Source organism: Lepidochelys olivacea (genome assembly GCF_965140295.1).
Source record: "Lepidochelys olivacea isolate rLepOli2 genome assembly, chromosome: 1".
NCBI lineage: Eukaryota > Metazoa > Chordata > Testudines > Cheloniidae > Lepidochelys > Lepidochelys olivacea.
The window spans coordinates 177,938,288-177,955,843 of record NC_140411.1 but is presented as its reverse complement, the minus strand read 5'-3'; the positions used below and the strand labels follow the sequence as shown (position 1 = coordinate 177,955,843).

General features: G+C 38.0%; 1 protein-coding gene across 4 annotated transcripts in view; it reads left to right on the top strand.

The window, feature by feature from the left end:
- The window catches only part of USP25 (ubiquitin specific peptidase 25), a 147,095-nt gene extending 133,323 nt beyond the window's left edge, over positions 1–13,772 (top strand). For 2 of the 4 annotated variants that reach the window (XM_084619797.1, XM_084619799.1), the window contains 6 exons: positions 1,800–1,978; positions 3,004–3,082; positions 5,130–5,209; positions 10,611–10,734; positions 11,481–11,676; positions 12,318–13,771. In XM_084619797.1, the coding sequence (XP_084475923.1) occupies positions 1,800–1,978; positions 3,004–3,082; positions 5,130–5,209; positions 10,611–10,734; positions 11,481–11,676; positions 12,318–12,490 (831 nt within the window). In that variant the 3' untranslated portion in view covers positions 12,491–13,771. Of the gene's footprint in view, positions 1–1,799; positions 1,979–3,003; positions 3,083–5,129; positions 5,210–10,610; positions 10,735–11,480; positions 11,677–12,317 lie in introns of all 4 variants that reach the window. The other 2 variants (XM_084619796.1, XM_084619798.1) reach the window with 2 other exon arrangements.
- The last annotated feature ends 3,784 nt before the right edge of the window (positions 13,773–17,556 follow it).

Here is a 17,556-nt window from a genome sequence, read left to right as displayed (position 1 = left end):
ATTAGTTGTACCGTAATCCCGTTTTCTGTATATTGTATAAAGAAAAAACTATTATTTTCCTCAGCATATAAGAATCTTAGAACTCAGATAAGATGCCTGTTACTGTCCTAGGTCAAGTCAAAAATGTATATGGAAACAGTTCTTTTCTTCTGTTGGTAGACTGTCTGTAAAGTGGTATATATCAAGTGCTTTTGTCTCAGGCCTTGTCCATGCTAGAAAGGGTTGGCTGGTGTAACTATTCCGCTATAACTGTACCAGCAAACAGTCCTATTGGAGATGCTTTTTGGCTGGTATAGTTACCTTGACTTAATTAGACCTGATAATCGATCCTTTCAGTTCAGATCATGCAAAGCTTGTCAATAGTATTTTGGTATGTCCAAGGAAAAGAATAAAATTGAACGCATAGACACACACACAGACATACACCTCTGCATTCCACTAGGCTAGTTAAAATCCCACCCTTGAAAACGAGATGAGGGCTTTCTCCGGTCTTCACATGCCTCTAAATGTATAGCATTTCACCTATACATTGAGTGTCTTGGAAGGAACAAGAAGGAAACCCTTGAATTCCTAAGTAGAAGGAGGAACTACCTGCAATATCCAGTTTATTCTGTGAAAAAAGACTGTTATGTTTGTTAAATGTTAGTTAAAGTTTTGGAAACTGGTAGAAACCTGTATAGAAGAAGAGATTTTAATTATGTGAAAGAAATGGTGATAAGTCTTGCAGAGATGAGTAGCCTTGCCAAGAGTCTGGGAAGAAAGGAATTTGGAGTATGAAACTGGATGTTTATTACTGAGTGCTTTGAAACTGCCTGTTGTTTTTCTGTTGTGTTCCAGATTTGTTACAGTGTTAATATACATTATCTTACATAGAGGCATTGTATACATTCACTCTAGTTCAGGTTGACATTTGTTTACCATAGTGCTTGACCATTTTTGTACCTTTAGAAAAAAAATCTTGAAATACAGTAAGATCCGTCACCATTTCTCTCAGCGATTTGTCTTTTGTTCTACACAGTGGTCAGAGTCCATAATTAAGTAGTTAATGAGCACAATTGAAGTTTTCAGGAAAACTAGAATTTCTGTGTTAAAAAAAAATAGTGCCTGCAAAGATGGAAAAGTATTTCTTGTGACACTAGCGTAATGGAAAAACAGTGTAAAATACTAAATGTTTATACTGTTAAGGCCTTATAAGGCAGGATAGAAACTTGTTTTAAGTATTTGTTTTCAGTAGAAATCAGATAGTTAGGTTCTTAGTGTAAACCATTTCCATCACGCTTAAATATATTTTTAAAAAGCTTTACACGTTCATTAAACATTCTCTGAAAATAAATTTTGCATTTTAACCGTGGGCAAAAACTATTTTTCAACATAAAAGCTTTCAGAATAATTCACGGGCTAAAATGGCTGCAATTGTCCTGTACAGCTTCTGGCTGTAGATACATATAGTAGGTATCTTTACCTTGGGTAAAAAGATGGGACGGTGGGAGAAGTGGTTGGATAGTAAAAAGCTAAATCTTCCCTGAGGAGGTGAGAAAATGATGTTGAAGTTCTGCCCATATGCCAGTGATAGCTGATCAGAGAGAGAGGAACAACCTCGGTTTTGTTTTTAAATGTTAAATGACTCCCATTACAAGGGTACTTTGGGAATATGTTTAAGTAGGACAGGGCTGGGGGATTACTAAGCATCTTGTAGCATGGCCAGCAATATGAGGATGTTAACTTCACAGAAATAAAAATAATTCACTTGTCAAGGGCTAACTAGAAAAAAAACTGATATTTTTGGTTAAATTATGTAGGCAATTAAATTGGAGTATGCACGGCTACTAAAATTGGCTCAGGATGATCCACCACCTGAATGTGATTACCGTTTGCATCATGCAGTTGTCTATTTCATGCAAAACGAGGCACCAAAGAAAATAATTGAGAGAACATTACTGGAACAGTTTGGAGATCACAATCTGAGCTTTGATGAAAGGTAATGGGAAAATGAGATGTGCTAATCTTATACTATTACATTTTTTATTCAGAGGATACAATATTTAACTCTGCTTTATGTATTGTATGTATAACATGGGTATTAAGTATCCATCATGAACAATATATTTGCCTAGCCACCACTTCAGAATGGTTTTCCTTTACACAATGTTGCAATTTTCAACATGAAATATTACTTTTAAGAAATACATAATTAAATTGTGAAACTACTTGCTGCAATATATCAGTGCAGCCAAGAACTTAGTAGCATTCAGGATAGAATTAAATATTTATGTGGATAATGGGAACATCCACGGTTAAATTAGATAGAGTAACATTAAAGAGAAATCCTTATGTTTGATGGCATAAATCAATCGATGATTAGGAAGAGATGTTCACTATGGGTGTAATATTCCATAGTTTACCATTACATATTCTTGTTCCTTTCTCTGAAACAACTTGTACTGGTCACGGTAAAAACAAAAAAACAGCACACCAGGCTAGATGGACAGCTTGTCTAATTCACTGTGGCAATTTTCTGTGCTCCACCCTAACTATTACCAACTGTTCACCTATTTAAAAACACAAACTGAAAGAATATAGTACTGCACTCTGAATCCTTCACAGTACCAGCACTTGAAGCTTCAGATCCTAATGCTCTAAGATTGTTTTAAAAAAATAGTTACAAGTTCAGGGAGGTTTAAGTCACCTGATTTTTAACTTTTTTAAAAAACTGATAGGGCATTTTGGTAGAGGAAGAAAGTTAAAATATAGTGATTGATTTACATATTTGTAAAGTAATTATGAGAAAGTCCTGTACCCTCTGCCTGTGAATACATGGCAAGGAACTCAAGAAGTATACAGGAAATCACACTTCCTGTCTGTACTTTTGTCAAAGTTGTAGTGCTCTAATAATGTTTACTTGCAGTATTTTAGGCTAATAACTCTGCAGTGTTAGCATGTGTCTGTGAGTTTTCAGTTACCACCAATTAATTTTTTTGCAACTCTTCTTTCTTTGTTTTTAAGGTGCCGCAACATAATGAAAGTGGCTCAAGCCAAACTTGAAATGATAAAGCCTGATGAAGTAAACATGGAGGAGTATGAGGCCAGTATTTTTTCTTTCCTAATAAATTGTAACAGAGAATAATTATCTACTAAAATTCAGAAAAGATCTTTTGTTTATTTACAGTGCACAGTTTATCTTGTTAACCAAATTTCCCAAGTTCATGCCATAAGATGTATAGATCAGCTGCTGAAAGACCCTTTATTTTTGGGGAGGACAAATTTGACTAGGACCATAATTAAAAGACAGTTTATTGGTCTTGGCCAACTCCCTAATGACTTGATATCATTAACAGCACCCCGTGGTTTCAGTGTGAATTAATTGGCTTTTCCGACAAGAAGTCGGCATCTAGTAAAATAGCATGGGTGGTATCAGGTCAGTAGGACCTGGCTACTGTTTATCTCCAGCTGGTATGCCGTCATTCCCAATGTATTGGCGAGAATCAGATTCATGTACATCCTGTCTCACACCGAGACTACTTGCAGATTAATCTCTTGCCATCCTCCTCCCCCAAAACCCTTGAATTTTGAAGTACTTGATCAATACATTCTGACTTTAAAATGCTGACAAATACTACTCAAGAATGAAACTTTTACAAGTCATTTCTGAGAAATTAGTCACATTCCAGCTAAATATCAAGTGATGTCTGTTTAGCAAAGCATTTAATCACGTTTGAAGTTATACATGTGCTTTAAATGAATTGGGGCCTAAATCCTTCAGATGCACTTCTTTTCACACACAGGTCCCCATGCCTCACTTAAACCTCATCTTTTTGCCAATAGAGCCAAACAGAAGGCAATTTTCCCCCCTCACCTAACCAATGGAAGACAGAGATGCTCTGCGCCCCTTCACCAGCCTAAAGGCCTGAAATAGGCTAGGTGGCCTTTCTGTGTGCTTTCCCTCCCCAGAGTAGGGGAAGGATTGGAGGATTCACAGCGTGGCAGGTTCTTTGCCACACTTCTTTTTCTGTTCTGGGTTCAAGTTCCTTCCCACTCCTGCATAACTTCACATAGATGTACACTACAGATCTTGGCTGTGTCACACCTGGGTGCCACCTCTCCCCCTTTCACATGTGTTAAACACCTTTTTCTGCTAAATTGGGGCAGGAGAGATATCTATATCTGCAAAGGTCAAATTAGGATTTATCATATATAGACAGTAAATGTTTCATGGAACCTCATGCAGGCTCTTCGTGTTGGGGGGAATTTTACCATAAATGGATATCTGGCGAGCCATGCTGGGGTTGGAGTTCTGTCCCTTGCAGCCAATTAAGAGCTGCCATTCTAACCGACTGGAATAGAAACATGCTTCAAATTTGAAGTAAAACATTCATTTGCCTATAGAATATTGGAAAAGTAACTCCAGTACAAACCACATTGCTTTTGGCTTGCAGTATTGTAACGTTTTGCTTCCCCTGTTTATAGATTAAAATTAGAGCCTGATTTTTACTTACACGCACGTGCGCACACACACACGGATCTGATGACATAATCCCAAACGTCTCAGTTGCTCCATACAGCCCATATATATATGGTCATGTAAATACTTGGTCATATGGTCATGTAAATACTTCAGCATACTCCATACAGCCCATATATATATGGTCATGTAAATACTTGGTCATATGGTCATGTAAATACTTCAGCATACTCCATACAGACCATATATATATGTTCATGTAAATACTTCAGCATGACAGAAATCCAAAACATAGATAATCCTATTTTGGTCGCTCTCCTTCCTACTCCCAGGAGATGAAAAGGACATTTTACAATGCTGCCAGGAATTTCCCTTAGACTGCTGTATTTGTTCCTTTCAAATGGCAATGAATTCTATAAACATAATCCTATGGAATTTTTGTTTTGTCACTTTACCAACTTTTAAAATTTTCTTTTTCCCTTTGTGTGACAAATATTTAAACAGTTAGATGTTTTTTCTTTTTATGTGAAAAATATTTTCCAAATTCTTTGATTTATCCCTCATACCATTCATGAGTCCTTATTATATGTATGCAATGCTGTGTGAAGAGGGCAAAATGTATCTCTCCTTTGTATGAATGAACATTCTTAATACACTTTCTTATGTGCAGAGATGGCATCAAGAATATAGAAATTACAGAGAAACAACCATGTATCTCATGGTAGGATTGGAACTTTTTCAAAAAAAGAGGTAAGAAGAGACATTATAGAATTCAGACTGCGGGGTTACTTTAAATTGGTTACATTAAATACTCAGTTTCTGAGGGGGGGAAAGCAATGTAAACGATAAACCAAATGTATGGAAAAATAATAAATGTAAAAGAAATATAATTTGTAAGTGTATTGCAAATACACCATTCTTTTTCAGAAAAGACCAATATTGCTTTGAGTATATTAGAATGGGCAGCTGTATATATTTGACAATTTGTTGCATAAATTAAAATGACACAATACAGAAGAACCACCCATAAATATAATCATCTCCACTATCCTCAATAATTTGGGGGGGGAAGTGAGGGGCAACTGGCTTTCCAAAATGCCCGGTAGGTTAGTAAATGTAACCTCTGAAGACCAAAGTGGAGAGCAATTTCCAAAGTCAAGGATCTCTTACTAAGAATCACCTGCCGGCATCGCCCTTTTATTATACAGAGGGGGCTTGAGCATTTAAGCTTATTTTGAGAACTTAGTGAAAGAGGGAATAAGGCCTAACAAATTACAACCTGCATTCAGAGTTATTCTATCACATTGATCCAAAACTGGACTTTGCACAGGGTTTATGTGGATAAATAAGGATGATGGTAAAACATGCTCAACCCAAAGAAAGTCCTGCAAAGATGAAAAGAATATTGAGTATGCACTTAACCATCCTGAAGTGACTCAAAGCTCAGATCTGGTCACAGTACTAGTAGATGCAGTCACTGAACCCAAAATCTGTGTAGAGTACCTACTTTGGATGAGGTCTGCTCTGCCATAAAGAAATTGCAAAGCAGGCATGATGCTGGATCTGATGTCATAACCCCGAACTTCTCAGTTGCTCCATTCAGCCCATAAGTGTAGCATTACACCAACTTTTTTCCCCCCAGATTTGTACAGGGAAGGTACCAGCAGAGTAGAAGGAAGGGATCATCATCCCACTTTGTAAGGGGTAATGCCTATGTGGTGAGTTAGGAGACACAGGCCCATAACCTTGCTTTCTGTTACCGGAAAAGTTTTTATACATGTCCTACTCACCCAGCTCCAGGCTAACGTTGTGAAACGCCATCACCCAGGGCAGTCAGGTATCACTGCTGGATGATCTACAATGGACGTTGTACTTGCTCTTCATTTTTATCTGAGATCCATCAAGAATTCAGTCGTCCTTTGACAGCAGCATATGGAGACTTAGTCAGCCTTCAATTCTGTTAATTGAGTTGCCCTCCGGAAGGCCCACAAGGCACTGATGTTCCCAATATCATCCTGAGGTGAATTAAAGATCTACGTAATAACTCAGGGACACAGGTGCAATGGAGGACCCCAAGGTCTAACAGAGTTTACAGTAGATCCCAGGTGAAGCAGGGATGTGTCTTGGCCCCAGCGCCATTCTGCCAGACAATAGATTGGCTCTTTGAGCAAGTCTCCACAAATAACAGTATAATTGTCAGTTTAACTTCTTTTACCAACCTGGATTATGCAGATGATATCCTCTTCAGACAGCTTGCATATGACGTGAAAGACAGGATTGCTTCTGCTAAAGGGCAGCTGCCCTTGGGCAAAATCAAAAATCCAGTGTCAGGGCAAAAGTCGTGATTCAAGACATCTGTGCTGCCGGAAGTAGTGGATGATTTCAGCTCTCTAGACAATAATTTGTCGTCAGATGGGCGCAGCCAACCAGACATCCTCAGGATAGACCGTTTAGCAGCCTCAGCCATGAAAGAGCTCTGTAGGGTTTGGAGACAAAAGAAGGTGAAAGTATATACAAAAGTACAGATTTATCAGACCTTTGTACTGCCGATCCTCTTACGGATCTGAAACATGGGTGGTGCTTAAACAAGACAGCAGCAGGCATTTCATATGTGTGTTAGTGGCAACTACTGGCCATAAGATAGTTTGATTTTTATCAGTAACATGGACGTATTATTGAGAACTGGCCTTGAGAGGTTTGAAGTCATCAGCGATTACTACCACAAGAACTTTTTGGTCAGATACCCCATCCTGGAGATAAAGTCCCAGCACATGGAGCCCTGAAGATCAGACTTGAGGTCAGGAGGGGACATTGCCCAGGCATGGACTGGTGGTGGCCACAGAGCCATCCATGCTTAACTTGGTTGAGCCAGGATTAAAACTGTGTGTTGAGACATTTTATGTCTTAGCCAGAGTCCCACTCCCTGAGAATCTTAAAGCATGTTTCGGTAGGACTAACACAGCAAATGTCTTGCCTGTACAATGTTCCCATCATTGAGATCCATTGAGCTGTTGCATGGTGTTCTCTCAATACTTTTATTTTGCATTACTATCTGGATACCATGGTCTTAGATGGATGTCTAGCTTGGAAGAGTAACATAAGTCACTTCATAAAGAACTTCTCTGCCCTCCTTCCACCTGGGCTTGATTGATTGATACGGCTTGTATTGCTTGGTTGATCACCTGTGGCTATCCCAAAGGAGGAGTGAATACTAACTAGGAATTGTCATTCCTTGAAGCACTTGCTTCTGTGTATGTATGCTCTCTGTTTGCCTCTCTTTCTCCTCTGAATTTCATGGATATGTCCTTGAACTCTGAAGTTTGAGAGAGAATGGATGGGGACAGTGCCTGTACCACCACTATATAATTTCAGGCACAGTGTTTAGTGCTGTAAGAGGGCATTGATGCCATCCACAATCACCATGGCTTTCCTTAATGTTCTGAAACTGCAGTACTGGGACACATCTCATTCTTGTGAATGTGAAAAACACAACCCCCTCAGCCAACTCCTTTTTATTGCAAATAATCTTTCTCTTTCAGTTTATTTTCCATTCCATAAACTGCCATTCCAAATAGACTGTACAGTCAGAGGGGACCATCGTGATCATCTAGTCTCACCTCCTGCACATGGCAGGCCACAGAACCTCACCCACCCACTTCTGTAGTCGACCCCTAACCTCTGGCTGAATTACTGAAATCCTCAAATCATGATTTAAAGACTTCAAGTTCTAGAGAATCCACCATTTACCTAGTTTAAACCTGCAAGTGGTCTATGTCTCATGTAGCAGAGGAAGAAGAAAATCCCCCGAGGTCTCTGCCAATCTGACCTGGGGGAAAATTCATTCCTAACCCCAAATATGGTGATCAGTTAGACCCTGAGCATGTGGGCAAGACCCACCAGGAAGATACCTGGGGAAGAATTCTCTGTAATAACTCAGAACCCTCCCCATCTAGTGCCCTGTCTCCAGATGTTGCGGATTTTTGAAGCTGGCAGTCAGCAATGGGCCTCATGCTGTCATAGGCCATCTCATTATACTATCCCCTTTGTAAACTTATCAAGCTCAGTCTTAAAGCCAGTTAGGTTTTTTGCCCCCACTGCTCCCCTTGGAAGGCTGTTCCAGAACTTCACTTCTCTGATAGTTAGAAGTCTTTGTCTAATTTCAATCCTAAACTTATTGATAGCCAGTTTATATCCATTTGTTTTTGTGTCCACATTGGTACTTAGCTTAAATAGCTCCCCTCCCTCCCTGGTATTTATCCCTCTGATGTGTTTATAGAGAGCAGTTCTATCTCCCCTCAGCCTTCTTTTGGTTAGGCTAAACAAGCTAAGCTCCTTGTGTCTTCTCTCATAAAGTAGGTTTTCCATTCCTCTGATCATCCTCCTAGCCCTTCTCTGCACCTGTTCCAGTTTGAATTCATCCTTCTTAAACTTGGGAGACCAGAACGGCACACAGTATTTCGGATGAGTTCTCACCAGTGCCTTGTATAATAGTACTAGCACTTCCCTGCCTCTACTGGAAATACCTCGCCTGATGCATCCTAGGACTACATTAACCTCTTTCATGGCCGCATCACCTTGGTGGTTTAGTCATCCTGTGATCAACCAATATATCTAGCTCTTTCTCCTTTGTCACTTCCAACTGATAAGTCCCCAGTTATAGCAAAAAGTCTTGTAGTTGGTTCCTAAATTCATGATCTTGCACTTTGCACTATTAAATGTCATCCCATTTCTATTATTCCAGTTTACAAGGTCATCCAGATATTCTTGTATCATATTCCAGTCCTCCTCTGTATTGGTAATACTTCCCAACTTTGCGATATCCACAGGTTTTAATAGCACATTCCCACTTTTTGTGCCAAGGTCAGTAGTAAAAATGTTAAATAAGATTGGTCCCAAGACCAGTCCCTGAGGAACTCCACTATCTTCGCAGATGACACAAAGCTTGGAGGTATTGCTGATACAGAGGAGGACCGGACTATCATACAAGGAAGTCTGGATGACCTTGTAACCTGAAGTAATAGAAATGGGATGGAATGTAATAGTGCAAGGTCATGCATTTAGGGATTAACAGCAAGAATTTTTGCTATAACATCCAAATTTGTAAGTTGCTCCACTGTGAAGGCCCTGGTATATCCTTGCATGTGTTCTGTATGATTTTCATGTGTATGTAATGTTAAAAGTACAGAAAATGTCCAAAGAAGAGCTAGCCTCCTATGCTCACTAGTATAGCTGCAGCAAATACACCTCGGTGCTCTGTTTCGCTGAAACTTTTTTTATTGAGGCTTTCACCTTAAGCTGTTCACTTGTACAAAAATTATTTTTTTCTTTACATGAGTACTCATTTCGAGGCATCTTTAGAGGGTACATGCCTTCATTTTCTCTTTCTGTTTCTCTAACTCAGACTATGCCAAAGTTTCCTAATGTATTCACTAGAAGTGAAAGATGAAACACTCGCTAATCCTTTTTGACAACCAGTGTCAAAGAAGTGAGGTCTGTTTTGTCTATCATCAAATTTTGTTGTCGGGTTCTTTAGTATTCATCCCCCTGACAGTAATGTACATATCTCTGTCATTATTTTAGATTAAGGTGAAAATTGCCAGTAGACTACTGATACAAATATTTGCTTTTGGGGAGACCATGCCAGTCACACATCTGTGAACATTTCCATCAGTCTAAATACAAGTGGTAATTTGGGGACATTATAATTAATGTACCTGAAAATAAGTTTTCTCTTAGAAGGTCATACTTGAAAAATGAAATCACACTATTCCACACCCAATTTGCAAAGGTTTAAATGGCTACACAAATTGCAGGATAGTGAAGAATCAGACCAAATGTGTCACGAATGTGTAGAAGAAAACTGTTTTCCTGTGTATATAAGGCCTAATTCATAGCCATCTGAAGTCAATGGAAAACCTCCCATTGATTTCAGCTTTGGATCCATCTTATGGTTGCAACAGAAAGTTGTACTGATGTGCATTGAGGAGAAAATGTCCTAATCAATACCAAGGGAAACCATATCAAGTGTGAGTGTTTGAATGCTTTTTTTATTGTATTGTCCTTTGAAAAGATACAGAAACAAATGATACCTACCTGTACAAGGGCATTATAAATCTGATGTGTGTATATATATTTTTTGTGTGTGTTTTAGTTATATGGAAGCCTTGCTTTACCTTATCTATGCTTACCAGAATAACAAAGAACTCTTGTCCAAAGGCCTGTATAGAGGGCATGATGAAGAGCTGATATCCCATTACAGAAGAGAATGTTTGCTAGTAAGTGGAATATGACCCTAATTTTGTAGTTGTTGCACGTGTGAAATAGTAGACAACCTCAGGTAATTGTTATGCAAAGTTGCAATTAAAAAACCCTTTGTATATTAATGTAACCAGTTAAGGGCATCCCTCCCCTTGTGAGAACAGGGCCGACAATGGAGAAGGAAGCAATGTAGAATATGAGGATTAAAAGGAAAACTTATAATTTCTGTTGTTCCTACAGAGTATGTAGCTGCCTGTTTTGATGGGGCATTATGATGAACCTGTCCACTGCTACACATAGTGTGGCAAAGAATAGTGGTACACCCTAGTTTTGGACAGCAAACGGCCACATTGCCACAGTGCGACAAGTTGACAGGAGACTAATGCTAGAAAAGGCAGCAGTAGAAATAGATTTTTCTCTCTCTTCCAGCCCCCGCCCCCAACTTGATTTTAATCAGCCACAGGAAGAAGTAGCAACAGAGGGAGTGGGCATCTAGCCTTCGGCAGGGATGGCTAAAACAATTACGAGTAATCAGGCCCCCGTTCATGGGTCTGTTAGAGGGAAGAATAGCCTAAGACCTGACCTGTTTAGTGAAGAATTTGCAAGATTGCCCTGACTTAAAACTTGTGATATGGTCACTGCTGCTTTTCAAATTGTTTTTTTTTTGTGTGAGGAATAAATCTTTTTTTAAAAAGCTGATACTTCGTGAAACATGAAATGCTAAGTACTTACAAGTTTTCCTTTTTTATGATGTTGCATGAAGAAACTAAATGAACATGCTGCAGCACTCTTTGAGTCTGGAGATGATCAGGAAGTAAATAATGGGCTGATCATTATGAATGAGCTCATTGTCCCATGCTTGCCATTACTGCTGGTGGATGAAACGGAAGAAAAGGATATTGCTGCTGTGGAAGATATGAGAAACCGCTGGTGTTCGTATCTTGGACAAGAAATGGAACGTAAGTCGTATGTATTTAAGGTGACCAGAGGTTCTGATTTTTATAGTGACAGTCCCAATATTTGCAGCTTTGTCTAATATAGGCACCTATTACCCCCCACTCCCGGTCCCCATTTTTCACACTTGCTATCTAGTCACCCTATATGTATTTCTTAACTTCAAAGGCTCCTCCACACACACAGTGCTGTCGACAAAATGACTCTGATCTTGAAGTCAGATATAGCTTATGTCTATCTTCAAGTTCTGTCTTATCTTATCAAAATCTTTTGTTCCTTTGAAATATGCTTTGAAATCCACAGGTGACAAGTGTTATTGTGTTGGGCCCTAAAAGAGCTAAGTATTGTATGACGTTTGTTTAGAGGTGGAAAAGGTTTCACATTCATACCATTGCATATTTATTTTTTGTTTCAGTGTATTCCTGATGATCTTGAGAATATTTTAGTCTAGTGTTCAGCACGGTCATACTGAATGACTCATTTACTTATTCCTAGTTGAAGCCTAGAGTACTAAGGAAAGGTGTTTGTAACAAAGTGAAACTAACTAAAAGAGGAAGTTGGTGCTATGGAGCAATTTTTCACTTTATTGCTCCTATGGCCAGTAAGTTCTTATATTGACTTTTTTCATATATATATATATTTGCAGCTAATTTGCAAGAAAAGCTGACAGACTTCCTGCCAAAACTTCTAGATTGCTCTACGGAGATTAAAGGTTTCAATGATCCACCAAAGTTACCTTCCTACTCCACACACGAACTGTGTGAGCGATATGCCCGAATCATGTTGTCACTCAGTCGAACTCCAGCCGATGGAAGATAAACTCTGCAAACCTTCATAAGCACATTATATAAACTTTTTTAGTTCTTAACCCTTGCCTACCTGTCACAGGGTTTGCTTGTTGCTGCTATAGTTTTTAACTTTTTTTATTTTAATAATTGCAAAAGACAAAATGGCTGTACAGACATTAGCCAGACTACAAACAGTTAAAGCTGAGAATCGCATGGGGCTCGGTTTTTGTTTCAACCAGAATTGATGCAACATTACAAAACTGCTTGTTTGCCACCTGTCTGTTACAGTATTACTTTGCTTTTATCTTAATATCCTTTACTTTATCAACGGCTTTCTATTCAGTCTGGATCATTCTGTGACTGCAACTCTTTTAACTGTCCAGTGCTGTGTAAATACATGGTACTTGATAGCTTGTAAATGAAATGGAAGAATAAAGTTTTATTTATGGCTACTCCTGTGTTTGCAAGCAGATACATTGTATATTAGTGTATTATATAGCTATTTTTTTAGACCAGAAACGGATGCAATATGTTGATGGGTCATTAAGTTCATAGGCATGGTTCTTCAGGATTTACAGCCAATTTCTTTAGAGATGGTCACTGATTACTGTATATCAGCACATTGGAAATCTGTCACAGTATTATTACACACCTTACTTTTTGTATATTCCTTACTGATCTGTATAATACTGCATCTGAACACATTTATTTTGAAGCCGCATTGGGTTTAAAGTGAAGTTAGATGCTTGCTTCTGAAACAAAAATTAATTGCACCTTTCTTCTATTCATAGGAGACCCTTTTTTAAAAAAACAAAAACTATTTTCCATAGGACTAGAAGCTATATTAGATACAGCAGGCGCTCAGATTTCTTTTGAAAGACTTGATTGAGTAGAGTAAATTAAATGGAGGATTTGTAATTGTGAAATATGTATGACTCTAGAATCCATCACAGATACTCATATTTTTTGTTTTATAAGGTTTGTGTTTTAATTATGTAAACTGCACACTACTCTAGCTCAGAAATGTAACTTTCCACTAACTCTTGCTGTGAAGTTGGTTGCTCATACTGTTATAGTAAAGGATTTCAGAAATACTATATCTGCGCTAATTTACTTTCTCTCAGAAGTAAATGAAGAACTTTGTAGAGTTTGTTTTGTAGAACTGAAATACTGTCTGATTTTAATGAAGAAACTCGATTTATTTTGTGAAAAGGAGTTAATGCATCCTTAGGTAATCCTGTTACCTGAAAATATTTTGATTCCTCATCTTTATAGAGAACATTTTGTGCTAGAACAGTAAAAGATGTAAATATTTGTGTGTATGTGTTTATTGGAGCGACACCCAATAGTACTGTTGTTGGTTCTATGTTGTCTTTTTCTTTTATGACTAATAAAATAGTGAAAAGGGGAGGGAAGAGTGGATAAAGCTCAAAAATTGCCAATCTGGCAGTATAACGGGTCTCACTTTGGACCTCACAAAAATAAGTGGTTTAGTCTATCCTTAAATCTCATCAACAGCCTGCAGACTACTTATTTATTACTTTTTTGGGATGGCCCTGTTATTTTGTATTAGACTGAAGTATGTGAAATGTTGGCACATTGGTTCAAAATCTGTTAAAGGATTTTTCTCTGCGGTCTTCAAAAATATATCAAAAATAATATTAACTATTTTCAAAAATATGCAAAATAGTAACACTACAATAGTGCCCGGAAGCCAAGTAGTAATTCTTGTTCCAGGAAAGGACAAATATAAAAGTCTGAAACGCTGCATATGGTCTCACACAGCAATTAAGGACAGTGTTGAAGAGCTACAGGCATGTGCACTTAGCAGGTGAAAATATGATTTCAAAGGGTGGGATGATGGTTCTCTATCTGTATAGCACGTTCCATCTGAAGGTGTGACTCAATTGTATATTTATTTACTTACTTACAGTAACTATGTTTAAACCTAGAGCTTTTGACAGATTTAAGCAAAGCTGGTAAACTTACATCTTGAGTGACATAGATAAAAGGGAACCAGGGATTATATTTAACAATATAATCCATTATCAAGATGTTGAGCTTCCTTTATAATATATAAACAAGGCCTGAATGAGATTCAAACTGTTCTAATTTTCTCCCCATTTTCCTCCACATGGGAGAAAAGCTCTTTTTGCTAAATCTTCAAATATCCACAGCTTCAGTGGAGGGCTGAGGAATCTCCCTATCCAGTCCTCCATCAAAAATAGAGAAGACAAGACAGTCCATCTTTTAAAAATGAAAAGCAGGGGGAATCCCTGTATTTGGGAGAAAAGGAGACTTTCAAAATCCTTTTATACATAAGAAAGAAGCAAAGGTAAAACCTAAGTGTCTTTTCTTTGGTGAGTTATCTACAATGTTTCCCAACTCAGTTTTTCAGCTCTTCACTGAAATATCTTATGCCTTTGGGTGTAGCATAGTCCATACTGAAAGAAAAGGAGTACTTGTGGCACGTTAGAGACTAACCAATTTATTTGAGCATGAGCTTTCGTGAGCTACAGCTCACTTCATCGGATGTGTGCATCTGATGAAGTGAGCTGTAGCTCACGAAAGCTTATGCCCAGATATATTTGTTAGTCTCTAAGGTGCCACAGGTACTCCTTTTCTTTTTGCGGATACAGACTAACATGGCTGCTACTCTAAAACTGTGTTTCAATTTCACTAGGAAAAGTTTTGAAATACAATTCGTTTATGTTGTTGAAGAAAAATCCTGTTTTGGATACTTGTTAATAAAGCATTTTGGAATCTTGATCCAGAAGATCCATAGAGTCAAAAGCATTTTCTCATACCTTATGTGAATTTAAAACTGTAGCAATTATAGGTATTGTGTGGAAAATATGGAACTTCTGCACTGCGAAAGTCATACAGTGCAGAAACCTGAGGGGAGTTGCATGTTCTTTGGCTGCATAGAACTTAGACAAACTTTTTTGGTGAACCCTAAAATATGTAAAAACATTCTGCAGGGTAATACTAGTTTCATGAATGATACATATAGAAATAGTGGGACATTCTCACTGCACCACATTAATCATTGGACTGTGACCAAATCTTCTCAATTCATAACTACACATGCATAGAACAGGGTAAAGGAAGTGAACCCAAGCTCTTTACCAGAGTACCTGTAGATATAATTAAATACAAGCCATTTTTTGCTGTCATATAAAACTAAGGCCTCGGTAGATTTTATCCAAATCTGAGTAAAGGAAGTGCTTGTCAATTTACTGTTCCTGGTACTGATCTTTGTCTGTCTAAGCCATCATGTTGCCACCATTACGTTAAAATCAACGGCAAAATGCCATTGTCTATCATTAGTCAATGCTGTTGCCACAGGACCAGCCAGTATCACTGCTAGTACCAGTGCCTTGGAAGAAGAAGAAAATGAATCTGAAGAAGTGGAAAAGTTGGATCTGGAATGAATCCATGCCCCTGGCAGAAATGTTCATCTTGAAATCATATCAGATGTCAGTAAGGAAGATACAAAACCTCACTACTGTATCACCTTTGTATTCATGCACTTTTTTAAGTGCAGTGCTTCATTGACAATGTAAACAGCTTTGTTCTAGGGCACATCACCTGTCATCTCCTTCTTCAGTTCTGCTACTTGTGAAAATGAAAAAATTGCTGATGCTTGTATTATGCCTAAATAGTCTTACTCTCTCCATTTGTTTGTAGCGTAGTATGAGAATATGCACATAAAAATGCTACTTTTTTAAAAAGTCCTAGTGTAGTTTGAAATTCAACTGTTACAACACTTTTTTCAAAGTTTATTTTTGTGGTTTTGCTGGATGAATTTAATGAATATGTTCTACTTTGTGCAAAATCTACCTTAAACTTTTGGGAGGGAAGCTCGTTGAATTCAAGACCTGTATCTTAAAGTCAGATATGGGGCTTCCTAAAAATATAATTAATCTAACTATAAAATCTAATTATGATCACCATACAAAATGATCAAACTCTAAGGCTATCCTTTTTTAATCACTTGGCTCCTCAAAGGAATTTGAGGAGCCGAGCAAGAAATACCTCAGATTTCCTTATCCACCAGAAGATTTAAAATTTTCTATGTAAAATAAAACATTACCATAAATATTATCTTCCAGTTCCAACTAAGAGCATGGTTCTTTTATTTCTTGTGCAGAAAAAACTCCCCTTTGGTTCAAATTCAGAAGGGACATAAAGGTTAGACTCCCTAATGTATCAGTAACTCTGTGTAAGTTGGTTTAATATGCACATTGGGATGCAGAGGAAGGTGTAAATTACACCCGCTTATATCATTGTGTTACTTGCTGCTCTCTTCTCTTTTGGCTCTTTAGTATATGTGTTGCATCAGCATAGACTACCTTCAGCCATGTGGACCAAATTCAGAGGTGGTATGAAATGGCAGAAACTTAAGCATGTATGTATAGTGTCCTAAATAGTAAGTAACACAGTGTTTTCAAGAGCTGGGGTTTGGGGACTCAACTAGTCACCGTTTCCTAGTACTGTGGGTTTGATCAGATACATGATTTCCCTATATAGCATTAAAAAAGTCTAATCATCCCATGGTTCTCTCTCCCCAACATAATTTAAATATAAATTTATCTATGTGCTTTTGTCTTTAAATGATCCAGAATGCTTATCAACAGTCCAGTCCTGTTCTTCAACCACAACAACTTGATTCTGTTTGTTGGAGTTCTCTTATCTTTCATCCTTCCCACTTCCCCTTAGGAACGGTCACTTGTTTGTTTTTTCTCTCTGATTTGATAGACTTCCACAGCCAAGTAATAGTTAATCTGGAAAGGAAAGGGATGGCTTGCTAGCCTTTAATATATACTAGCTTTGACTGACTGACGGGAGGTGGTGGAGGGGAGCAATTAAGTTTATCAGTACTGACCAAACAGAATTAACAGTGAGTAATTTCTCACTTACAGCATTGTTTCCCCGAAGTTTCATTTTGTAAGGGGTGTGACTGTGTGGATACTTAAGGTTAAGGAAGAGATTGATTGCACTTAAGCAGGAAAGAATACTGTGGTTTCAAATGGTCATCCATCTACCAACATTGTACTAAGGGACAATGCAAGAGCCATTCACTTTGAAGTTATT